General features: G+C 37.6%; 1 protein-coding gene across 3 annotated transcripts in view; it reads right to left on the bottom strand.

Annotated features, from left to right (window-relative positions):
* Positions 1 to 27,483, bottom strand: part of LOC122809198 (alpha-tectorin-like) — a 919,437-nt gene that overhangs the window by 765,170 nt on the left and 126,784 nt on the right. For 2 of the 3 annotated variants that reach the window (XM_044080503.1, XM_044080505.1), the window contains 2 exons: positions 15,311 to 15,385; positions 1 to 29 (listed from right to left, as the gene is read on the bottom strand). The exon at positions 1 to 29 is cut by the window's left edge and continues 1 nt beyond it. In XM_044080503.1, the coding sequence (XP_043936438.1) occupies positions 1 to 29; positions 15,311 to 15,350 (69 nt within the window). In that variant the 5' untranslated portion in view covers positions 15,351 to 15,385. Of the gene's footprint in view, positions 30 to 15,310; positions 15,386 to 16,254; positions 16,346 to 27,483 lie in introns of those variants that run through there. The other variant, XM_044080506.1, reaches the window with a different exon arrangement.

Genomic DNA, 27,483 nt, shown 5'->3' with positions numbered 1-27,483 from the left:
TGTAGTTTGTCCAGAAGTACATGTCAGCTCTGAAAAAAAAAGAAAAGAAAACTAAAGAAATGATCAATTTATTTAACAATATGCGCGTGTCATATGTGCATAGTATTCATTACCATCAATATTTCAAGAATGATCACTATATTTTCTACAGCCACTCATAAACAGTAAATATATATATATATATATATATATATATATATATATATATATATATATATATATATATATATCACAATAAATAAACAGCAGCTTATCAAAAGGAACAGACAAAAATAGAAAACAGTTGTTTTTTGCATGGGATTAAGCTCCCCTGCAACCCACACCCCCTGTTAGTTATATATACCAATTCCAATATCACACTGCTTTGGGGAAAGGCCAAATTCCCTGATCCCCACTGTAATTTGATTTTACACAGAAACACAGCTGGCATGTTCAGTCAGCTGATTTATAATCAAGTGTAGCAGCGTTTACTTGGGTTCAACAAGTTGCTGTTTGACAACTTGCCAGTCATCCATATTTATAGGTAAATAGATCTAGATGGGTCTACAGAACTTTGTCAGAAGACTAACACATTGACAACTCTAATTCTGATATGTTACAATGCATGTGCCAACAATTACCTCAGCAGTGTCAAAATTATAATTAAAAAAAAAAAGTAAAGCCTAATTTTGGGCCTCTCATACCCCTTGCTAATTATATATACTAACTGTGTAAGTGCACAATATCAGAGAAATTGCATATTCAACAGCCATGATAATTGTGCCGTCTTGCTCAACTATTTATGTGTGCGCATTTGTGTGCATGTTTCAGTGTTCAGGATATTGAAAGTCTTTAATCATTTGATCACTTCTGCTGGCATTACTTTATGGGCGGTTGAGGAACAGTAGGAAATTTGCCCCATTGTCATTGTTTCATGATCTCGAAGTTGGTACAAATAATTAGGGAGGGGTTGCAAAAAGTGAGGTTTTTTGTTCTTGTTTTGAGTTTTGGTCAATTCATATCAAAGTTTTTCTGTTCACTCTTTTTGTTGATATTTCAATGTACATCCATATCTATATATATATATATATATATATATATATATATATATATATATATATATATATATATATATATATATATATATATATATATATATATATATCTATGGGTTCACTTCAAAATCCTGGAAGCTCAAAATCCTGAATCTCAAAATCCTGTACTCAAAATCCTGAAAGCTCAAAATACGGAAAACTCATAATACGGAATCTCATAATACCGAAAAACATACAGGACACCAACACTGATGTGTGATTGTGCGAACATTCGGGTTAGGGTGCGGGTCAGGTAAGTGTGCGATTGTGAAGGTCGTTAGAGTTAGGGGTGGGTTAAGTGAGTTAGGGTTAGGACACGGCTAAGGTGAGTGTGCGATAGTGACAGAATTGTGGGTTAAGGGCGGGTTAAGTGAGTTAGGGTTAGGGCACGGGTGATGTGAGTGTGCGATAGTGACAGACCTTAGGGTTAAGGTCTGGGTTAAGGCAGTGGATAGATAGTAGTGTATGTGCAGTGTAGTGTAGTGTAATACAGTCAGTGCTGGTGTCCTGTATGTTTTCCGGTGATATGAGATTCAGTATTATGAGTTTTCAGTATTTTGAGCTTTTAGGATTTTGAATTCGGGATTTTGAGACACAGGATTTTGAGCTTTTGGGATTTTGAAGTGAACCCATATATATATATATATATATATATATATATAAATATATATATATATATATATATATATATATATATATATATATATATTATCCATATAGATATATATATATATATATACATATATATATATATATATATATATATATATAAAAAACACACATATATGTATATATATATATATATATATATATATATATATATATATATATATATATATAAACACACACACATATATATATATATATATATATATATATATATATATATATATATATGGATGTCAGTAAAAATGTCATTGTTGGCAGCTGTCTACTCAGCTGCATATAGTTTGCCAACAGGTTGTGAGGTTGACAATCCTTAGTCTGTTTCTTGATGCATGCATAGTGTTGTATTAACTTCCATGTTTTCGACCATTTTTGCTCAATTTGTTTGTGGTCGACACTTGGTGCTTTTATTAAAATCAGGTACACCCATATATATTCCAAGATTGCTTCACAGTGGGGAAACGACAATTTACTCATTCCCCACTGGGCACAATCTTGAATTAACTTAATACCGGCAGAAGAGAACAAATGAGTTTTGATCACTTTTGCTAATGTTAAACACGTTTGAGATTACCAACATTCGATTATATGGTGTCTTTCCATATACATATATATATATATATATATATATATATATATATATATATATATATATATATAGGATCTATACAGATACCCAACGGCACTTTCTGCCGAAGCAGAAATCACCGAACAAACATAACCGAAAGTGCTGTTCACCAAAGCAGCACTTTCAGTTATGTATGCTGGTTGTGCCGGTCGCACTACGGTGTGATTAAGGGAGAATTCCCTTTCCCCCACTGTAGTGCAAACTGGGAGTGAGAATATAAAAGTAGGGGATGTGGGGGGCACAACCCCTCACATGGGGGGTGCAGGGGGGCCCCATGCATAAAAGAAGATTTATTGTTTTTTTTTTTTTGAACGGACTTTAACAAAAGCACTTTTTCGGTGAAAGCGCTTTCGTTAAAGTGCATTTGGGTATTGTGGATTTATTGTGGATTTGGACTATTGAACTTTCGTTCAATAGTCCTAGATCCATATATATATATATATATATATATATATATATATATATATATATATTGCTCCCTATCACATTGTCGAAAGTTCAACTCTCCAAAGACGATATGGCTGAGACCATATCACGGAAGATTCGAATTGCCAACAATTGTGTATTAGGATCGCCGTACAGTGCTGAACCCAGGACTTGCCATTTTCCTCAATGTAGTGCAGTCGAGGAGTTGGTATATTTAAGTTGTAGGAGGTGTAGGGAGTCCTGCAAAAACATACAGGTAAGTTGTTCTGTGTTTTTATCACTTTTTTGGCAACTCAAATTTTCGGTGATATGGTCTTGACCATATCGTTTTCGGAGAATTGTACTGTGGGCGAAGTGATAGTTATACACACACACACACACATGTATATATATATATATATATATATATATATATATATATATATATATATATATATATGTGCGTGTGTGTGTATGTGTCTTTCATGGCATAGAACGTTCATTTCTTTGAACAGTGAAAAGACTGTTGCTGGTATTTTCCTTTGCAAGATTAGGCTATAGTGGGGTTTGGGAATTTGCCCTTTTCTCCAATTTGGTGATATTTTGGAGATGATACATACAAATAGCAAAGTGTGCCGGAGTGCAAGAAGAGTTGCTCCACTGAAAACATTTTTTTTCTTTTCCTCTACTTGAGTTTTGAACATTCCATTTAATTGCTTTGTGTTCGATTTTCTTTTTTTTTTGTGTGGGCAATGGCACAGTGGTACAGCAGATGGTGTTGCCTCCCAGTAAGAGGTTCCTCAGTTCAATTATTGGCTCTTGTGCCCTCTGTGCTGAGTCTGCATGTCCTCCCTGTGCTGATTTGGATTTCCTCTAGGTGCTACGGTTTCTTCTCACATTCCAAAAACATGCAGTAGATAGATTGAGCACTCTAAATTGGCCATAATGGTGACAGTGGATGTAAGTGTGTGGTAAGTTAGAACAACTGTGGTATGACTAGGCACCTGGTAGTACAACCTGTGGCTAGAAATAATAGTCACTGTTGAAGTGATACCCTGACCTCATGTGTAAAGAATTTTTGTGTGTGTGTGAATCTTGTATTTTGCAACTTCTGGGTTGATTGACAAATTATGTGGTGTATCCGAGATTATGTCTGAAGTGTGAGTGTTTTAGGGTTGGGGTAAAGGTTAGGAGTAAGGGTTAGGTAATGGGTTAGATTTAGTGTGCACATATGTGTGTGTGTGTGTGTGTGTGTGCGCGCATGTGCGTGTGTGTGTGTGTGTGCGTGTGTGTGTGTGTGTGTGTGTGTGTGTGTGTGTGTGTGTGTGTGTGTGTGTGTGTGTGCGTGTGTGTGTGTGTGCGTGTGTGTGCGTGTGTGTGTGCGTGTGTGTGTGTGTGTGTGTGTGTGTGTGTGTGTGTGTGTGTGTGTGTGTGTGTGTGTGTGTGTGTGTGTGTGCGTGTGTGTGTGCGCGTGTGCATGTGTGCGTGTGTGTGTGTGTGTGTGTGTGTGTGTGTGTGTGTGTGTGTGTGTGTGTGTGTGTGTGCGTGTGTGCGTGTGTGTGTGTGTGTATGTGCGTGTGTGTGTCTGTGTGTGTGTGTGTGTGTGCGTGTGTGCGTGTGTGTGTGTGTCTCTTATGCAGAGATTGTGTATGTGTTTTGTGCACAACATGCATGCTGTCTTCTGTAGTAGTAGTGTTATTTAAAGGACTTTTTCAAATTAAGCTACACAGTTGGGACTAGTGGCAAGGTTAGGGATAGCACATATTACTAAGGTAGATCAGGTGGAAATATAAGGGCTAAAGAAAAAAAATTGTGATTCCCACCATGGCTGACAGCACGTTTCATGGTACATAGCTCATACACCAAGAGGTCATAGGTATATCACACAATTAGAGAACAAATGGGTCAAAAGGGCACACTTGATGGACAGAAGACAGCAGGGTACCACATATGTTGTACGAATAGAAAACTATTTGACTAAAAGTTACAAGGAGGCTGGAATGTTACTTAATGAAACCTGATCATAACAGCCCACGTTTGATCATTTATTCTCTTTGTGCTTAGTGTTTAGTTTGCTGGTTTAGTATCACTATACTACCTGCTATAACCAATCCCACAGCATTTCTTTGGAGCACTAAGTTTGGTATTCCTTTACTAATTCTGCCCCATATTTTCTTATTTTTCTTGAAGGTCTCTTCCTCTTTACCTGTGATGATTTACCAGTTCTGAACAAGTCCAAGTGTTTTGTTAGGGAGAAAGCGATAAATCTGATCTCATGTTTTACTTTATTTTATTTTTTTGGTGGTGTTAATAATAAAGTTCTGTTTTAATGGACTTTGGATCATTCATTTGTGGATTTCCTTTCATCGCTGGTGGATTTATAACATATTCCATTTGAATGGGAATGTAACAACAGCTGGTGTCTTTTTGTGGCTACTACACTGGACTTAATTTAAAATTCATTCTTGGATTACAGTGACTCCATTCAGAAGACAATTTCTGTATTATATAATACTGTTGAAGCAATTTGTTTGCTATTAGTTGCTCAAACACTGTGAACTGTTTTTAGTTTTAATGATTTACCAGTTGTTTTTAAAACATAGGAAACACTAGCATCTAAGGGTAACGGACCCATAATTTCCAAAAAATCCTAATAGAATTACCTACTAAAATAAGAAGCACTGTTTTTAAAGGCCAGCCAACTGAGCCAAGGAGAAAGTTGTCTGTGATACTGGCCATATTGTTTTAAATAGTAGCTCAGAAACCAGAGAATCATGTAGTGAAATTTAAAAACTGATTGTCTTTAAGCTGATCACAATGATCAAATTACAAACACACACACACACACACACACACACACACACACACACACACACAGAAAGCCCACTGCAGGATAATATGGCAATGTTTTACAAAAGTACCCCCTCATCTGTTTCATGCAGGAATGGGCGTGGCCATAATGATCGACATGCCAAATGCAGATTTGCCTGTGACATCATGACTATTCATTGGGTTTACCTTCTTCCTCAAAGTAGTTCAATCTCTGATTTGGTATATTTGTATTTATATAAAAAGGGTGCAGGGGGTCTTGCCACCTGCAAGAATCGCAGAGAAAAAAAAAGTAATATTTATGAGCAATCTATTCAATTCTTATTAAAAATTTCCCCCTGGAATGTTTACTGCATGCTGGTAATACTGAATGAATATTCATGCAGACTACCGACGCATTGTCATGTTTATTCATGTATAGTGAAAAAAATGGCCATGGGCAGACTGTTGTCCGGGGTTTGGGTGGGCTTTTCTACTATGCATTTGGGGGGGGTACTGTTGTAAAACATCGCTGATAATATTATCCATTCACTTCTATGCTGCTCACAGTCAGTGAGTTTGTTTACTTGCTCTTCTGCAACAGCATCTCTAGGTTTAATTTCTAATTTCCATGCCTTTTGGGTTTCTATTACCATGATGGGAAAGGAACTCATTCCTATGTCAAAATTTGATTAAAGTTTGTGAAATTAGTATTGGTTCAATCTTTGATTTTAGCCAAAAGTTCTCTTTGCAGCACCCACAATAAGTCCAGAACTGAATCCTTCTGCAATTCATACTGAATTACATGTATCAGAAGACTATCTAAGTAAGACTGTAAATTAGTTTTTATTGCTGCAGTAACATTGTCGCCTCATAGCAAGAAGTTGTCCCATTTGATTCTCAGCTAGAGCGTCTTCTGTGTGGAGGCATACGTGAATGGGGCGTGCCTTCATTGAAGGTTGTACGTCAGGGCTGGTAACCCGCTACGTAAAAATCCACTACCAATCATTAGCAGACCAGAGTTCTGCTGTGGCGACCCCTAACTGGGAAAAAGCCGCAAGACACAAACAAACAATACCTGTAGCTCCTGCTGCTATTGGAAGTGTCTGGGTATCTTTCTTCCACATTGTCCTTGTTTTTGCTACAAATCCTGGTATTTTATGACTTTATGTCACTCTGTATGTAAGGCATCAATCCTACTTTTGCCTTTATTTCATGGACTATTATATCTGTTTTTTTTCGCATCTATTTTTTGAACTGTTGGTAACGGGTGATCCCATGTGATATAAACTTCATCATTCTCTATAATGCTTAGTGTCTCATGTTTCCAATGCATCTCAACTACTTCAAAATTGCAATGTTTCCACAATCCTCAAAGCAACAGTCTTATACAGGGCGTCTGCCATTCATAGGTTCATAGGTTCATAGGTTGGTACTAGGCTATCAGCAAGCCTAGCCATAACAATTCCCTGGCTATTTCTTCCCTACACTATTTACTTCCCTGGACCCCTGTCTAGCAGGGCAACTGACGTGATCCCTGGGGTGAATTTCCTTTCTCCCATCCAATCGTCAAGGTTCCTTTTGAAGACGGACAAAGAGGCACTCTGCTTGACATGTATGAGCAATCTATTCCAGAGTCTGGGGAGTGTCTGAGTCAGGAACCTATCCCTCCAGCATGTTTTGTTTATTGTGATGACAAGGTTTCGATCCCTGGAGTGTGTGGCCCTGAGGAATTGGGATTTCTTTAAGTGTAGCATGTCCAACAGCTCTGGGTTTGACATGGCCTTGTATGTTAAGCAGAGATCGCCTCTGTGTAGACGATATGCAAAAGAGTATAGCTGGAGTTTTTTAAGGCGGTCAGCGTAGGGCATCTGCTTTAGGCTGTGATTCTTATAGTGAGGTATTTCTGTGGCCTTTCCAGTTGTTGCAGATGTCTTGAGAGGTACATACCAAATGGGGCGTTGTATTCTATAATGGGTCTAATGAGGGATGAGTACAGTGGGAGGACAATGACCTCTTTTTCTGGATGAAAAGCCATTAGTGATGAGGTGTGCCACATAGAAGGATTTCCTGACTGTTGTGGCGATGTGGTTATCGAAGTTGAGACCACTGTCCACCTGTGTCCCTAAGTCTCTTATCACACTTTCAGTGTTTAGTGTACTGCCACCTATATGGTAATTCATGGGTACATGTTTTTCCCAAAGGGGATAACTATACATTTCTTGGCATTGAGCTTGAGCCCATGGCTCTGGCACCAAGCATCTGTTTCTGTATTTTATGTAGAGTATCCACATTTTTTGGGGATTCAATAATGGCTCCCAGTTTGCAGTCATCTGCAAACTTTGTTAGCCAGAGTCCCTTAGTGTTGGCCTGTACCTCAGAGAAGTAGATGCCAAACAAGAGCGGTCCCAGGACTGAAACCTGAGGTACTCCACTTGTCACTTGTCTGGAGCTGGATTTGGAGTTGGCTACTTTTATAGTGTGAGTTCTATCAGTAAGCCAGTTAGCAACCCATTGGGTGATGTAGGGATTAATGCCCAGTTTAGTAAGTTTATCTATGATCCCAGAGCGGGGGATGGTGTCAAAGGCCTTGGCAAGGTCTAGGTAGGCTGTGTGGACCACCTTACCCTTGTCCATGGCTCTGGATACTGATTTGAAGAAGTCAATCAGGTTCAGGAGACAAGATCGACCCTTCACAAACCCAAACTGGGTGGGGTCCAGTGTTTGAAAGTTGCCAATGTCTTTGTTTATAAGTTCCATGATAATACGCTCCATGGCCTTGCAGATAAGGCTCGTCAGACTGATGGGATGGTAATTTCCGGAAACCAAGGTGGATCCCCCCTTGTGGAGAGGGATAACTGTAGCTGTGCACCACTCAGTGGGCATGAAACCTGAGGTGAGGCTATAATTAAACATGACACTTAGGTGAGGTGCCTGTTCATATTGTAGTTCATGTAGTACACAGACCGGGATGTCATCTGGTCCCATGGATGCTGTATTCATAGCTTTGGAGAGTGCGTTTTTTTACCTGCGTGGCCGTTATTACCGGAATTTGGCAATCTTCCGGTATTGAGATGGGCCATTTAGGGGGTGAGAGGGGGTGAAATTGGCACTGAATCGATCTGCCAGGATATTGGCAATATCCTTGGGATCAGTATATTTAATGCCATTCTGTTTTAGCTTAGAGCAGATCTGAGCATTGCCAATTAGATTCTTGACATAGTTATAGAATGCCTTGTGGTTGTCTTTGGAATCTTTGGCAATTTTATTTTCATAACTAGCTTTGGAGCATTTTATGAGGGATCTCAGTTTCTTACTGAGGCTGGTAAGGGAGTTTTTTGCATCCTGGGATTTTCCTCTTTTCTGCAACAGTTTCTTCCTTTTGTTGTAAAGTTTGTTTATGGCAGGAGACCACCAGATTGACTTCCTTTTTTTGGATGAGAGTATCTTGGTTCTATTTGGGATGGCATGATTCATGCATGAGTGGATGTGCTCGTACAGCACCTTAGTGTAGGATTCAGCAGTTTGAACTTTCAGTTCCCATCTGCATGGGTGTCATGAAGTTTTTCACTTCTGACTTGAGTAGCATGAAGTTGGCTTTGGAAAAGTTTTTTTATGGAGGTTTCCTTACTGGGGGGTGGGGTGGGATGTGGATGTTAAGGGTGATTAGCTTATGGTCAGACCTGACTAACAAGGGGGTGACCATAGGTGTGGAGCATCGATTTCCCATGTTGGTAATGGCCAGGTCTAGGATATTGGAGCCCCTGGTGGGACTATGGATTAGTTGATCCAGGACATTGGAATTTATGAATTCAAAGAACCGTTGGGCAAAGGTGTTGGTACATGAGTAGTTTTCCTAGTTAATGGTAGGGTAGTTAAAATCACCCTGTATTAGGGTGTTTAGTTCTATCTTAATATTGTCCAGTATATTTAGAAAGGTGTAGTGAGAATCTTGGGGGTATGGTGGAGAATCTGTAGCAAGCTACAATTTGGATTGCAGTCTTACCTAGTGTTAGTTGCACCTGGAGAATTTTAGACGCATTGTGTTGGGCAACTAGCCTGGTGTTGTGAATATCCTTGGTGAATATTGACACGCCTCCACCTTTAGTATTTCGGTCCTGGTTTGGTGGCCGAAAAGTGTGGTAAGAGTTGTAGCCTGGTATTGCAGGGGTGCTCTCTGTAGCCTTGAACCAGATCTCAGTTACTGCACAGATATCGATGTTCTCCATTTTTAGGAGTGCCTCGCGAGAGTGCATTTTGAGGTTTAGACTTCTAGCATTGAGTAGCATTACCTTCAGATTTTGCATGCTTGTACCTGTTACAGTGGTGGTTTTGTCCTTTGAACTTAGCCTAAAAAAGTCACTATAGGGGTGGCAAGATCCTTAGCCAGTAAGCTGAATCCCAGGGGTGACAGGTGCAGACCATCTCTGGCAAAGCATCATGGTCTGTCGATCATGTCATCCCAGGCAGACAGATACTGGATCCCCTTTGAATGACACCTGAAGCTTAGACAATTGTTGAAGTCAATCATTTTGTCCTTATATTGTGGTATCATTCTGGGCGAAGGTAGGATGCTACTCAGGGCTAGGCTCATATCTGCCTGGGCCACATGATCCAAGAGCTCTTCAATGTCTCTTTTCATGTAGTCCAGGGAAGTATGCCTCAAGTCATTCACTCCAACATGGACAATGACAGAGTCATATTTGTACTTGTTGTGGAGTGACTTGAGTGCATGCGTTATGTGGTGGATCCTGACACCCGACAGGCAGCTGACTATAATTTTCTCCTTGTTCAACCTGGTGAGTTAGACATCAGTGTGCCGGACTATGGAGTCACCTATGACTAAAGTGCTAGGTATTTGTCTTGCCTTAGGGGCTGTTGCTGGGTGGCACACTGGTGTTGTGAACTATGTGATACTTTGGTTGTGATTGGTGTTTGTTTGCTTTTCAGCTTCAGATGTCCTTGTTGCTTGGGCAGGTTACAGTTAAGGGCCTCTGCATATGTGGATTTAGTGTTGCTATATGTGGGTTTGGTGGTGTGGGTTTAGAAGGGCTATGTGTTGCTTGAGGTGTAGTGTGGGTGTTAACCTTCTCCTCTTGACTGTCTAGCACAATCTTGGATGGAGAGAGCTTTGCTTCCATTTTGGCTATGTAAGTGCATCTCTCACAGGTTGTAGTGTTGGGTGGTAGGAGGAGAGGGTTGTCAGTGTACATGAGGCAATTGCTGCATTGCCCCAGTATGCCCAGATTCACCAAGTGGACAGGAAAAATCACTGGAAGCTGACCCTTGGACATGCCTGGTTTGGTGTTTTTTTTTTTTTTTTTGTAAAGTACAGAAGCTGTTTTCCCTTACCTTGGCAAGGTACTTTGCAATTATAGGCTGTTTAGTGCCTACGATTAATTTCTCTTTGTTAACAAGGAGAGTTGAGTGCTTTTATCAGTTTAAGGCTTCCTAGTGCTTTCCAGCAGGTATTAGAGCAAATGCTAGTCACAGGGATGCTTAAAGGTAAGATGAAAAAAAAAAAAGCACACTGCAGTGTGCACTAGAGAAGTAAGATGTGAAAGCAGGTAACTTAAGTTTTGCCTGTTTAAAAAGTTAAGGTTTAGTGGAGAGTTACTATTTTTAAAACAGCAGGATGGACTGAAAGGGGTGGTCACTTTTGTATTCTGGTACTATAGAATACAGTAGGATGGCAAATAAATTTAAATAGCTGAATAGGTCAAAATAGTGCATCACACCAGCAACAAGATGTGCGACTGTTTCTGTGACTGTCTCCAGTTCTATTTTACAGAACCTACATTTGTCTGTTTCTCCCACATGTTAAAAGGACTTTGTAAATCAAAGCGTATGTAGTTTACTATCCTGGGGCGATAATATTAACCTTCAAGGTTCATATTCACCTCTCCTTAACCATTCCTGCATCAGATCCTGATTGGCATGAAGTTATTCCACGTGTTTTCTGTACTTGTAACTATATTTATGCCTTTTTCACATTTTTTGCCTTCTCATCTGATCTTTCTACTTATATACTTTCTTTTGTTTTTTGGTACATTCAGTTGCTGCCTGATTTTTGTCTACTTCTGGTTTGGTTTCCATTCCAAGATGACACTGATACGATTCTGCTAAACTAAGCAGGGAAGTCATCTTAGACTTGTTCTTTCCATGTTTCAAAACTTTCACTATCTTTGGATCTGGTGAAGTCAACAAGTATGTATGCAGTCCTACAACTGCAGATCTATACATGTAATCAGTTTCAAGGAGACCCATACCGCCTTCAAAATTAGGAATATTAATCTTGCTATACACTGATTTTTATATATCATTTGATAGGCATGAAGCATTTTTCTTGTTTTTCTGTCCAAATGATCAGTACCTTTTGGGGCTAATCACTGCAAAACTGGAAGTTAGAACAGGAAGAACACATTGGTTTATAGCTTGGGCTTTATTCCTAGATGTTAAAGCTGTTTCTTTATTAATTTTATTCTTCTAAAATATTCCTTAGTGAGTTTTGTTCACATTTGTTCATGATTTATTTTCAACCCTTCATCAATTCCCAAACATGTATACACTCCCCTCTGCTCAGGTTCCTTTATATCACATTCCTGTTCCAGACTGGAATTTTGTGGCAGCTTTCCTGCTTTAAATGTTGCTTTTGCACATTTATCAAGATCAAATGACATTTTTATAGCATCTGAAAAAGTTTTGACCACTTCCACTTGTGCTTCCAGCTTGTCATCTGATGAACTATACAGATTTAAACAATCCATAAAAAGAAGATGAGAAGTCTTTATGCTTAGTTGTTGTCTGGGAGGCAACTTGTAACCATGATCTAATATGTTAAGTAGACAGCTGAATAGGTTAAGGGCAAGACAAAAGAGCAACAGTGACAAAGAGCCACCCTGAAATATCCCCCTTTAAATTTTTATCCCTGGGATAATTTGTCCTTTATCATGGCTTAACTACAAAGTCCATCTCAAATGTACATTAATGAAAATGCAATTAGAGTTTCACAAAGAATCGATAAAAGTGAGTTTATGTGATAAGTCTTATCAGATGTTGGCCAATGACCATTGCAAACCTCATCTCAGCATTGAAGGAATGAAGTATGTATATAAGAGATGAAAATACCCATGGCCCACAGGAGGATAATGCTGTATCTCTTCTCTACAGCACTCACTCATATTAGGGAAACTGAAGTCTGGAACAAACTATAGATAAAATAATTTGCATTAAATGGTTTGGAATGACATGGCATAAGGTACAAAAAACACTTATAAAAACATAATGACATAAATTAGGTATAGTGGCCAAGCATGCAGCTTTGTAATTCAGTAAATTAATGCTTTTGATCTCATACTAACACATGGGTATATGTTAACATGCCTGTTAAGCTGATGTTGTTGGCCTGCCAGCTATGCTAAAGGTATTTATTTGACTTGGATCAATAATTCATAATCAGCATCTGGATTTCCAAAGGAATCACTTGTTCTAAAACTATACTGCCTTCACCCTAAAGTGATATATGCATTGTCAGGATGGGTCTACTTCACGTTGTCGTAAGCTGACAATATCGAGTCTGATATTGTCAGCACAACAATATTGAGAGTGAAGAACATGCAAGTAAACGGAAATCTCCATAAGGGAGATTTCCATTTACCTCAATGTAGTGCGGTCTCGGAGTTGGTATACTTACGTAGGTGGGTGTAGGGGGTGCAGGTAGGTTTGCCCCCTGCCTACGCTGTTTAGTTTTTTTTTAATTATTTTTTTTTTTTTTACGTTATTCAATGTTTTACTTAATCGATCAATAAAGTTCGATCTTTATTGATTCATTTAAGTAAACTTTCGATAACTTGATATAGACTTGTCAGGATCACTAATAAATGCTTTTAGTGGGCACACAAATATGAATGTGCTACCATAATAAAACTCACATTTTGCTAAAGAAACAAATAACTCTACCATGACAGTCTCTTTTACAGCAATGGTAAATGTCTTAAAGTACATCTGCAATCTAAAAAACAATTGTTCCTCATCCCAGGAGGTATTATCCTATATTCAAAACGGTCCCTGTATTACCATATACTAATGAAGGGTGATTTGGCTATTTTTCGCTTTGTATGCAATTTTAGGGCTATTCAGTTTACTCGGTATATGAGTTAAATGTGAATGAAATCTTGTAATGCATTAGCAATTTGACTTCAAGACTATTAGATTGCTCTGACCGTCACATTCTAGAGTTGTGACTGAGGAAAAGCCCCCCCCCCCATGATAACTTGCTTTTATCCTGCCTCACATAGACATACATCCATTCCCACAGGCATGCACTTAGAGCTGAAAACCTATTGAGTCTGTAAAGAATCATAGCTATATTTCTCTGTAGTGTCAGTCACAGCCAAGAGAGTAGCTGAGCTATTATTGCCAGGAAAATTGGCATCAATAGCTGATAAAAGGAATGAGGGAGAAACTCATGTGGCTGGTTAATTGGGCTAAATCTTTTAATTATAAAAATCAAATTAATCCAAGCACTAATTTTATCAGAATAAGGAAGGGAATATATAAGTTTCCTTAAAGTATAACAAAGAAAGCAGAAGAAAATCTCACTAGGAAAAACTATAGATGTAGTGCCCAGAGTTCTGGATAGCAGGTACTAATTTGGAGTAAATTATGCTGTCCAAGTATATGGAGAGAGTCGCATGAATGAAAGAATGATAAAACAGTATCATCCACTGGGTGCACACTATTGACTGTGAAAAAGAATTAGCTCAACCAAAAAAAAAAAAAAAAAACTCATGTCAGCATTGGCATCCCCCACAAGACTTTTTTTTACAGTAAAAAACAAAAAAAAAAAAATTGCCTGGCCTGAACGACCAAGCCTAAATCAAACTACCCATAAAGAAAAAAAAAGTTAAAGCATTAATCACTTAATTATTTATCAGTTAAGCTAAGTCTTTTTGTTTCTGTGAACATTTGCATATGTAGTTTTATTTAATCTTCCTGCTCTTATTATTCTAGTCTCCCTTCTATAGCGATCTAGCCTGATGCATTGTGGTTCCCATGTCTCACCAGCCATGGTCAGATAAGGTGCCTCTCCAAGACGAGATGAATCGCTATTTATACTTAGGATGTGGTAGTGCAGTAAGGTAGGATGGTGAGCTAAAAGGTCCAAGTAAGGTGATGCTGCATTTAAAAATATAGAAATATATGTAATAAATGGGCAACATAAATCAGTCATTTCCCAAGCTGAAAAGCTGGTGTAGTATATTCCACTGCTGGATAGGTCAAGCCATTTTCCTTGTGATTTAATAAACATTCTGCCATTCACCATGCATGCAGCTCAAAGTGTAAGCTTCAAACATCTTTGCCAGAGTTTTAGTACTTGGAAATTCAAACCTAGACCCATATCAAATGTTTGTCATCCTAGACATAGTGCATTTCCTTCGGACTACTTCATGTCCTGGATGTAATAACACAATTCATAAACAGTTGTATAATATAGTCACTCGTCACTGAAACAGATTATTTTGTTCAAAGAATGTGATTTCAAGATCAGTATAAAAGCTTCTTTGAGAAAGAAAGCAAGTGCCACATAAAGTTCGATAGTATGAAAGTAAAACCCATTATTTATGACCGGTACTAAAATATGCTTTCATTGTTGCATTTCTTATCATTTTATTACAATGTTTGCTAGAAGGCTGTTCTGAGTAGTTTCAAAATAGTTTGCATCACTTACCCAATAAAATGAAATGTATTGTGAATATCGCCGTCTTCATTATTAAATTGATTTTCTGCTATTTTGAAGACTACCCTGAAAATGCATACAGTAATTAGTTTAAAACTTACTGGTGATACTTCTAAAATCTTTATGAAAGCAAAACATATTGATGGAATTGCTATGTATTATTTCTGACTCCATTAATGTTGCTTGCTTTCCATATCTGCAACAAACAGGTTAATTGTTCTGAACAGTAAATAAAGAGAGTCCCAATAATTCAGAAAGTTATGATTCTGCTTGTTAAATTTCACAAACTTTGAATTGCTTCAAAATGTCAGAATTTTTAGATAGAAATACTTCCACCTCATCAGCTCCCTAAATTACATTTCTTGCAATCTGTCCTACATTTATTTGGTGCAAGGCAGTGACAACCATTGTTACATCATTTCAATGTTGAGACAGGTGCTCCCTAAGACCTAATCCTCAGGTCCTTTCTATTATATGTATTTGTTAACGACATGTAAAGTCATTGTGCCAACCTGAATTTGACTAAGTACATTGATGAATCCAGACTTCTGACAATTGATGATAATACATCAAAATCAGACAGGAAGTTACTGCGAGATTTCTAGAACTGAATTAATTTCTCGGACCTACTACAAAATATTACCAAAACCAATGCTCTGTTACACTGTAATAAAAAATCAAAGAAAGTATATTAGCTTCACATGTTATGAACCCTTAACTGAGGCAATCTTTAACCTTAATGTTAAGAACTGCATTTCCATTGTGTAGAAAACTGCATTTCCATCGTGCAGTAAACTGCATTTCCATGGTGCAGTAAAAAATATAAATATATCTGTCTGACATTATACCATTATAGACTCTTCCTAACAAAACAATTCTGCCAGTAACATGAAAGACATTCTTCTCTTTGGGCTGCTTTTGGCTCTGTTTCATACCGGGATTGTCCTCAGTGATCTTAGGAAAACTGGACATGAAATAGAATAGGACCAAAGCATATACTTTTCTTCAAAATCACAATCTCAGCATTGCCCTGCATTAAAAAAAATAAATAAATAAAGAAAAACTCACTAAACTGAATTTGCCAGTTTTATCTATATTCTTTATCTTTATTATGCTCTCCAGCAAATGTATACATACAATAAGTCCCTTTTTCTGGCACAATAAAATTGCATTTGTTATCCTGTGCTTCACTTTTGGCATCAGTCTATAAGAAAAAATTAGTGAATGGTGTGTTTATACATTACCTAAATGCACTGTTGGAGAAAAAGTCAAACGCCGGATTCCAAAACCGTATCCAAAATGTATTGTATAACAAGCAACATAAACATAGCTATAAAACGCTTAACGAATCACCGCCTTTTTCATATAATACACAGACTTCATCAGACAAACAACAATTAATTAATTAACTTCCTTTTATACTAGCAATTATATTTCAAATATCCAATAGCTTTCGTTTGTTTCAACTAATAAATATATACACATACCTACTGAATGCTGGCAATCATAATGAACTTAAACATGGATTTCAGCAACACCACTTCTTTCCTTTATGTAAAATACACTTTCTCCTATCGATCCTCCCAAAGGTTCACTTTTAAAATGTATATAGAATGTATATAGACCGACATCCATAAGACTCGGATATGATGAAATGAATAAATAAAAACAATAAATATAAATATACACTGTGTTAACCACTGTCTGAATTCTATGTGGACAAAAATGTTATTGCAACCTAAAAACATTTCATAGCAAAACGGACTAACAAAATGCAAGAAATCGACACATAATATTAATATATGTGAACCGGATAATAAATAATAAATATTGATAATTATAAATAGTATAGGAAATATTAAACAAATATGTTCTAATATAAAACCAATAAATATATATGTTGTTATATAAAACCATGATTAAATACATAAAATACATAAAATGTGTATTATAAAATCACTTAAATGAGACTTATAATATTTTAATTTGATGGCTTAAAATTATATTTATATTTATAATCTAGCTGCCCTCATTTTAAGGACGGGTGCGAGGGAAATACCGTAATTTATACCTGGATATTTATTTGCTTCTAATATGATTTGCCAGTATAATTCTTAGTATTCAGTTTTTGTAATGATGTAACACTCACACAAGCTCTTCACCGATACACCACTGTCCATTTTTTCAAGATCTCACCCTTATCTTTAATAGATAATGCATGGTGTTTTTGCTTCACAGCATGAGATGCACTTCCTTTATTTACTGAAGCCATCACACCAACATGTAGGCAGATGTAGCACAGCCAAAAACAGAGCACGGTAAGTGGGTGGAATTTCATAATCAAAGCCAGGTTAGCAAAGGAATCGGATTATAGGGAGGCAGATTAGTGAAGGTCTACCTGTACTTATTTTACACTATATTACCTGACCTGTACTGAAAAGTGTCATTTTATGTTTCTTTTCCTAGAGGAATTTATTTTAAAAACAATGCTGTAGTATTCTACATACCTATGCTATTACTTCTGTTACCACACATCTTGACAATTTCTCTCTCTTTCTCTGCACAACTGTCATATTTCTTTTTTATGGTCTCTCCATTATGCCCACTCTGCAGTATTATTATGTTGTTTTAATATTTGCTGATTTCCAGAAAATTCTTTGCATTAATCACCACATCCCTTTTCCTGTTTCGCTTCTTATGTTTCTCTTTATTTTTGTTTCACTTTTATAGTTTTGTATTAATTTTAAAATTCAGTGCATAGCACAGTTTTTTTTATCATCATAACTCATAATGTTTTATTGACGTCCATGGCCATTTACTTCATTCCTTGACAAAAATGTGCTTATTTTGTTTATATTCTCAACAAACAGCACTTTTTTTCTATTAAATTCACTGCTTTTATTTTAGCATAAATTAGTGTATTTTATAATTCAGATCCTATTTAGTATTATGATGCCAATTTTATACCTTCTGGGCTGTTTCTTCTTAGGCTTCTGAAGGAAAATGTCTCTACTTGGTTAGACTATATGTCATCAAAATGAAAATAAATAAATAAATTTGGTATCACAATCTAATTATGCAAAAAAACTTCTGCTTAGCTCCTTACTCTATTCTTGTATTAGTTTAGCTCTCAAAATATTTTCTTCTACTATGTGCTGTGTCTCTTGAAGTGTCTGCATCCAAACTCATACTCTGTCCATACCCCCCCACATTCTTCTTGATTCAATACCATTTCTTTGCATTTTGATTTGTAGTCTTTTTTCTGTGCTATGTATGAGTCTTAACTGTGTAGCTCTAAAGTATCCCTTCAAATCTAGTAATCCTAAACTACCTTGTGTGAGTCAAACAACGTATCCAAATGAAGTCTTGCCTTCTTTCCCTTCCAAATAAAGTCCTTCAATTCTTTATTAATTATGGTCAACAGCTTCTCCTCTGGTTTATAAAACATGCCTGACCTGAAAATAATACTAAGGATATTTATACCTTATTATCAAGTTCTATGGTCAAGAGCTTCCAAGTATTATTTTCCCATTTATCCATAGCTGCCATAATAGAATCCTTTTTAATCCAAGCATTTACAAACTTCATTTTATCACATCCTCATAAATATGGGTAATGCTGAATCAACTGATGTGTGGAAGCAAAGTCTTTGTTTTATTTTTTTGTATAGTCTATATCCTGAAAAAATTGAAACTCTCTCAAGATAGTCCCCAACACTGAAACATCATTTTCTGGATTTATTGAATGCATAGTATCATTTGCAAATAAGATGATTTTTTTCTGGATAACTATACCCAATTATAGCCTTGAATTTGTGAGTCCTTTATTTTCTTTGTCAGTGGCTCTAAGAACATGGTAAATAAAGAATAAAGAGAGCATCCCTGTCTGGTTCCTCTATTCAAAACCAGCTTGTCTGAAAGGGCCCTCCAACCTTGTTTCTTACCTCTGACCTTTCATAGACCTTGCTAATTAAACCCATTATGGAGTCCTGCTGATCTCTGCTTTCCTTTAGATTGTCATCATTCAGCTAATGTTGTGAAATGTTTGTCTCCCCTTAGCAAAACCATATTGATCCACATCTATCAGTTTGCCAACACCTTAGCCATTCCGATAGCTAGTATAGACATAAATGCCTTATAATCATGGTTATCAAGTGAAATTTGTCTATTTGAAGTTGGCTTTAAAGGGTCTTTGCTCTCTTTGACTGTCACAGCCACCACAGCTTTCTTTCAAGATGTCAGAACTGTCTCACCTTTTAAAATTTCATAAAATAAATCCTAGATCATTTTCACTTTTTTGTCTCCTAACATACAAATTTCCACATGAATGCCATCTGTTTACTGGAGATAATCTAACATAACTGTTTAAATTTGCATCTTTTTTAGTTCCTGTATTCTTCTGCTCTATAAAGATTTTCAGGGAATTTCTGAAATATCTTTAATATAACTTTAGGGTTGTTGGTTATTTTTTCTAGTCATAGGCTTCCATAGTTTGGCAATACTCTTTCTATTTTCTATTGCCTAAGTCATTGTGTTAATAGGTTTTGTGCTTTAAGGTTGTTATAAAATATATTTGATAACAGCAATATTTCTGAACTTTTAGCACTTAATAATTCCTCCTTTTCTTGTTATGTAAGGTTCACATTCATCTACAATGCATTAACCTTTGATAATCTCTCTATATAGTTTCTGTTATTTCTTTCCAGATCTCTGTCGCTCTCATTTCTACCACATTTTTAAATTTCATTTTCGTTTTATCCCTCCCCTCCCTTATTCCTTCTGAAGAATTAGTACATTCCTTAGCAACTATTCAATCCTTTCCACTACCAATTGCTTACAATCCAGTCTCTTTAATAGGCAGGTTGGAAAGCACCAGAGTTTCACTGTTTACTTGATTACTTTGCCTTTTTATCTTAGTCTTTATTGGCATACAGTCTCAAGTACTTGTTGGATGTGTTTGAAAAACTTAAATACCCATGCTCTCATGAAATATAGTTTTTGCTCGATACAGCCCAGTTATTCTAATTTGGAAAATAATATGTACATTTTGTTTAGGTTACTGCTAGAAATTTTACATTTTTCAATCCAAATATTTTCTTATATTTCTTCAGAAATCTGTTCTATTTTATTATGTTTTCCTTTCTAAGTCTTCCTGCTCCATTTTCACTATTGTATACTAGATTCCAGTCCCTATGCATGAATAATGCTCCCTGCCAGAAGCTAAATGCCTCTTCCATAATTCTCATAAGTTATGTAATAGCAGTTTTAGGAGGAATATAAATGCATATTTGTGCAATCCTCCTTCCATGCCAATAAATCCTCATTACCACTAATCTACCATTTTTGTATTTCTTCTCCCCTTCCGTCATTATTATGGATCCTCTTGCAATCACTATCATTATACATCTTTTCCTTTGTCTCCAATACTCTCTTGAATAACCATTCTGGTATGTTTCTTTGCCAAATGTTCATGCTTATTTCTATCTAGATGTGTGTGATGAAATATTGCTATTTCTATCCTACATGTCTTAATATAATGCAATACTCTTTACTTCTTAAACAAACCTACATTGCCATTCACATGCCATGAAATACCAGATAAGGCAGCATCTCTGATAAAATATTATTACTTTCACCTACTTAACATGACCGTTTTTGAATATTTGCAACTTACATTCATGTTTTAGTGTTTGACAGGCTTGACAGGCTAAATTTATATGCAGTTGTAGCTTGTAATGTCTGTTCTGTACTATTTTACATTTTCCCCATTTTGCGTCAATAAACTATTGACACACACACACACACACACACACACACACACACACACACACACACACACACACACACACACACACACACACACACACACCATATACATTCTCTAAAATGGAGAATTACTGTTCCATATATGGGTAGATGCCCCAGATGGACAGCTACACCCACAGGGTTCACCCATTCAAAGTTTGGTTTACGCAGGCTGACAACTCATGATAGAAGCTGTGTTCCATTCTACACCTATACCATCCTTGCTTGTGTCATATCAGCTTCCCTCCCAGATATGAAAAACTACTTGCATACTGACAATTAATTGAATTATAGCAATAAGAAAAAGTACCCTGCTTCTCATTAAATGAACAGATTTTGCATTGTTACAATTAATACAGAGGTGGTTATTATAAAAAAGAATTCATCTGCTCATATTCTCTTCAATGTAACACACTTAATTTACTTTCGTTAAGCTACCTGTCTCTTCTTTCACTACAGTTTTTTATCTTTCTTTATATAGATACATCACATTCCATGGTTCAGTCATTTCTTGATTCATTACCTTTGCCTGCAGACAGTGTGTCTGCCATCTGCAGAGCCCTGCTAGCAGAAAGGAAAAACAATCAGAAAAAATACATTCAGCTACAAATTCAATCTGAGGGTCATGCTGTTCAACGATATAAGTCTAAATATCAAAATGCACTTGCTCGAAGCACTCCTTAAAATGGAGAACATTGACATTTGTGCTGTAACAGAGACCTAGATCAAGGCAGCAGAAAGCACCCCTGTACTGCCAGGCTACAACTCATTCCACACCTTTCAGCCCCAGAACTTGGACCGAAGCTCCAAAGGTGGTGGTGTTTCCATATTCATAATGCACACACCTCCAGACTGGTGGCCCAACATAACACATCAGAGAATACTTCAGGTGCAGCTAACATTGGATAAGACAGCGATTCAGCTCGTAGCCTGCTATAGGTCCCCGACCATGTCCCAAGATGCACACTCCACATTCCTAAGCACCCTGGAGAAAACTATTCATCTACCAATACACTTGCACAACGTTTCCTGGATTTCATTAATTCCAATGCCCTGGACCAGCTCATTCTTACCCCGACTAGAGGTAGCAACATTCTTGACCTGGTCATTACTAACATGGGTGACCTTTGCTCTACACCAATAGTCAACTCTTCCCTGGTAAGATCCGACTACAAACTAATCATCTTGGAAATCCACATCTCTCCATCCTCCACCCCCCCCCCCCCCACACACACACACACAAAGATAATCACTATGAAAAACTTCTCCCAAGCTTACTTTGGGCTCCTAAAAACAGAGGTTGCTAACTTTACAATACCCATGCAAATGGAGAATAGTTGCATGACCGCTGAATCATACACCAATGCACTGTACGAACACATACACAAATGTATGGATCTCACCATACCCAATAGAACCAAGACACTCTCTTCCAAAAAAAAGGAAGCCAATCTGGTGGTCCCCTGTCATAAACAAACTCTACAACAGAAGGAGGAAACTGATGCGGAATAAGGTGAAGTCCCAAGACTGGATAAACTCCCTTATCAGCCTCAACAAAAAGTTGAGATCCCTCATCAAATCCTCTAAAACTAGCTATGAAAACAGAATTGCAGCAGATAGTAAAGACAACCACAAGGCCTTCTATAGTTATGTAAAGAACCTCCACGGCAATACCCAGATTTGCTCTGAGCTACTGCACAATGGTAACTCCTATACAGTGCCAACAGATATTGCCAATATAATGGCTGACAGATTCAGTGCCAACTTTACCCCTCTCCCCCCCAAGGACCAATCACAACACCAGTAGATTGTCAGGCAGCAAGTATTACTGCTGCACAGGTTAAAACAGCACTGTCCAAGGCCAAGAATACACCTTCTATGAGACCTGACAATATCCCTGGCTGTGTTCTACATGAACTACAAAGTGAACTGGACTCTTATCTGTGTGTCCTGTTCAATCACAGCCTCACCTCAGGCTTTGTCCCTACTGAATGGCACACTGCTACAATCATCCCTCTCCACAAAGGTGGAGCAACTATAAACCCTGGGAACTATCACCCCATTAGCCTGACAAGTCTGATATGCAAAGCTGTCAAACGCATCATCGTGGATCTAATAAACAAGGATATAGGGAATCTTCAAACTTGGGATTCGCACAGTTTGATTTTGTGAGGGGTAGATCATGCTTGCTCAACTTGGTTGATTTCTTTGAATCAGTCACCAGAGCTGTGGAAGAAGGCAAGGTGGTTCATACAGCCTACCTCTCCTGTTTGGTATCTACTTCTCTGACGTCCAGGCCAACACAACTGGACTCTGGCTGACAAAGTTCACAGACGATTGCAAGTTGGATGCTATTATTAACTTCTCAATTGATGTTGACATCCTACAGAAAGGTCTACCTGAGACCAATGACTGGTGTCAGAACCATGGCCTTAAGCTCAATGTCAAAAAATGTGTTGTCATCCCCTTTAGGAAAAACCTGGTTCCCATGAATTCCCACATCGATGGTAGTCCTCTGAACACAGAAGGTGTTATGAGAGATCTGGGAACACAGGTTGACAGCAACCTCTCTTTTGACCACCACAGTGCCACTCTGGTCAGAAAGTCTTTCTAATTGGCACATCTCATTACTAAGAGTTGTGCATCCAGGAAGAAAGAGGTGATTGTCTCTGTCTACTCTTCCCTCATTAGACCAGTCATTGAGTACAATGTCCCATTTGGCATGTACCTCACTAGACACCTGCAACAACTGAAGAGGCTGCAAAAGTACCCCACAAAGATGATCCTAGGGTTTAAAGACTTGTCCTGTATGGACAGACTAAAAAAACTCCAACTATTCTCTGTCTCATATCACCTACTTAGAGGCGATCTCTGCTTGACTTACAAAGCCAAGTCTGACCCAGCTCTGTTAGAAATGCTACATCTAAAGAAATCCCAATCCCTCCACACTACATGCTCCAGAGACCTCAACCTCATTACCACAATCAACAGAACGGGCTGGTGGGACAGGTTCATAAAACAGAGACTGCCCATGCTATGGAATAGACTTCCCATACATGTCAAACAGAACACGTCACTGGCCCTCTTCAAGAGAAATCTTGATGAGTGGATAGGAAATAGAAAATTCACCCCGGAGATCACTGCAGTTTCTCTACTCGACCAAGGCACTGGGAGCTAAGGTTGGGTGGCACGATGCTAGGGTAATCCTATGGGCTAGGCTTGTAAAAGCTCCAGGGTCATTAGCCTAGAACACACCTATGAACCTAGGAACCTACTTAACCTATAACACTAACTAAAGTCATTTATAAGACTTCCCCTCCATCTCAGATTTAGAATACATGTGTACTCTATACATAACTACTTTGCAATGTAACATGCAAATGTCTTTAAGAAATTTGCTGTGCAAGTATTACTAAGATATGTAAAATAACGTTTACTTACTTTTTGTATACATTACAAAGAAAGTGACCTTTTTTACTTTAATTTTCATCTTCACTTCCTTCAATATCCTTCTAAACATAAATGGCAAAGTGGAAAATTATGCTTTACAGTTCACATCAGTTTAAAATAGTAACTACTTGAAATGTTCTGACCCACTAGAGCAAGCCCTGAAATATGGAGACTGATTGGCCGAAATAACAGACATATATATTAAGTCTGAGATGCCATTTCTCAGAATATTCTCTTTTCTCCAAGGCATGATTATCTTGGAGTTGGTATATATAAGTTTGGGGGGAGGATATGTAGGAGTATCTTGCCCCCCCAAAAAACAGAAGCTTAAAGGAGAAGAGTGATTTTAGAGATTTACTCTTCTGTGTTTTTGGTCTGTTTATTTAATTTTTTTTGTTTGTTTGTTTTTTTGGCTTGTTGGCACTGGGCATTTTGAGTGCCAACATTTCAATAGGAAGCTGTTTAAAATAATCCACAAACTTCCATTCTTTTTTCCTTTCCTCATTCCCTCGACTTCCTGCAGAAGCACAGTTCTATGTCCAAACTGCATCTTATAGAAATATCCCTTACAGTTTGTGTGTTTATTTCTTACTTTCTTATTGTTGCTGTTCCTTTTCTTCCTCTTCTCAATCATCCAACACTGGTCTCTGGTTCAAATCCTCCTTCATTTTAACATCATGTCCTGTGCTTTTTCTGTCACTCTATTTTCTTTCTTTGGAATACTGGAAAAGGTTTTACTGACAAGTTGTGTCTTTGGGCTGTGCAGTTGGCAGAGTAATGAGAAATAGAATCCCTGTCAATTTGATGGATACACTTGTTTTATTTTCTCCTTCTATTTTGCATCCGAGAATACATTTGTTCTTTCTGAAAAAAATCAACAGCATTCTAAAGACAGCTGGATATAGCAATTTGAGTATTACCCCTGCCTCTTGGCAACCTCTGATTGCAGGGATATACACACTTTTCTTCTACATGATGTACAGTGAATGATAATTTTCCAGAAACACTCTGGTGTCCCCATTTGATAATATTTTACCTTTCTGTTACAGTTTTGTCAGGTGGAGCTCTTTCTTGCTGATATGATAGCATCTTTATTACTACATGTCTTGGTTTATTTCTCATGGCCAGATTTGGAACATAGACTCAATGTGCCATTTCTATTAACAGACCCTGTTGTGGAATACCATTCCAGTTGCTCATTTGTGATTTCATAAAATGAATACAATCTGATCCTTCTAGTTTCTCTGCTACAGAAAATAAATCTCAGGTTATCAATGCATGCCCTGTCTTCTAGCTCTACTGGTACAATAATTGTTAGCTCACACATTCTGAGGTCAAAACGTTTCAGAAGAACAAGAAAGCATCTTGCTAGTATATCATAACTGGCTTCCCCATGTTGAACTCATACAAAGCAATCTAAATGCAAGATTTGCAGCTTACTCTTTGTAGACCAGCTATGTTTGTAGTAATGAAATCCAATTTGCTGGTACAAAAAAATTGTTGTTTTTCCCAAAGATAATAATTTTTTTTTAGACTTGTCTTTTGTGTTAAAACTTTTGCTGCTTAAGAACAGTCATATGTCTCCCATAATAAAACACTCCTCTTTAGCACAAAAAAGCAAAACCCAATATAAGTTATCTACAGCGGACTATTGGCAAAGTGATTGGAACCTCTGTGTAGAATGGAGCTCTGACCAAACTGGCCATGATGATGAAGACCTCTCTTTCTGATAAGCAAAATGACTTTTCATCAGAAATCCTAATTATTAGCTCTACTAATTGAAATTATAAGACTCAGAGATGACCAACTGTCTCTGTTACTTATTATTTTTTGCCCCACCAAGTGCATTTTTGCCCTTGCACCTGCCTGTCATCATACCTCCTCTTCCAGTCTTTTACCTGATTTTTACTCATCACCTTCGGGTTGCTCAAACCCCTTCATTCTTTTTGGGTGAGTCTCTGGTCTTCCCTGGACATTTATCTGTTGACACCTAGCATTTTTAGGTAACTTGTTTAGAAGCAAGACACAGCCATAGAGGGTTAGAGTCTTCACTGGCTTGTGAGCTCGTCTCCATGGCAGCCTGTCATTTTCAGACTAACAAAATGCCACCCTGTGACATTCACATGCACCCCTACATCTGCCTATTGGAATACTATGTTATATACAACTTGATGGGCACATTTATGTCAATTCAGTTACCTCCAGTCACGTAACAAGCTGAACTATCTTCCTCCCACTAAAATTGGTGAGTTGGTACTGACAGCTCACTACCACCCTCCTTCACCAGCTCCTTCAACAATAACCCTGGGTCATCTGGGTCACAGTCAGGGCTTTGTCCCTCTGTGTCATGTATCTAGCAATGCTCTGTTACTTATCTTCAGTAAGAAACAGTAGTAAATATAAATATAGTGCTTTGCATACCACAGGCAAGTATGCAGTAGGTCTTAGAGTATTCCTTAATGCATAGATGCCAACATCTATGCTAACGGACAAAGCAACACCTTATACAAATGGGCATGCCAATGCTGGCCTGTTATCTACCATGAATATGCTTTTTCTGTGGCAGGAAAGAATCTTTACAACATTTTTTAAACTTTTGTTGCAAAACCAAAATGTCAGTTAAATAATTTTCTGTACTTGCATTTGTACATCATACTCTTTCGGTTAATATGACCTGGACATATTTGTACTTTTAGGAACTGTCATTCAGATGAGAAATAAATAATCTAGATAAAGAACTTTGCTGAAACATCTAGAATACATTAAAGTCTTCTGTATAGCAATTGATGAACTGGATATCAGAGCAGTCCTTTACTTTACAAAAGAAGCACAGTTAGATAAAAGAAGCTGGAAGAAATACAGCTGCAGATTTCTTCTGTGCCCTGCTGACAAACTACACTCATTTGTTTA

This window comes from Protopterus annectens, chromosome 8.part0 (genome assembly GCF_019279795.1).
Source record: "Protopterus annectens isolate FY-2018-M chromosome 8.part0, PAN1.0, whole genome shotgun sequence".
Taxonomy (NCBI): domain Eukaryota; kingdom Metazoa; phylum Chordata; order Ceratodontiformes; family Protopteridae; genus Protopterus; species Protopterus annectens.
The sequence above is the reverse complement of the archived record's forward strand: the minus strand, read 5'-3'. Positions and strand labels throughout refer to the sequence as shown.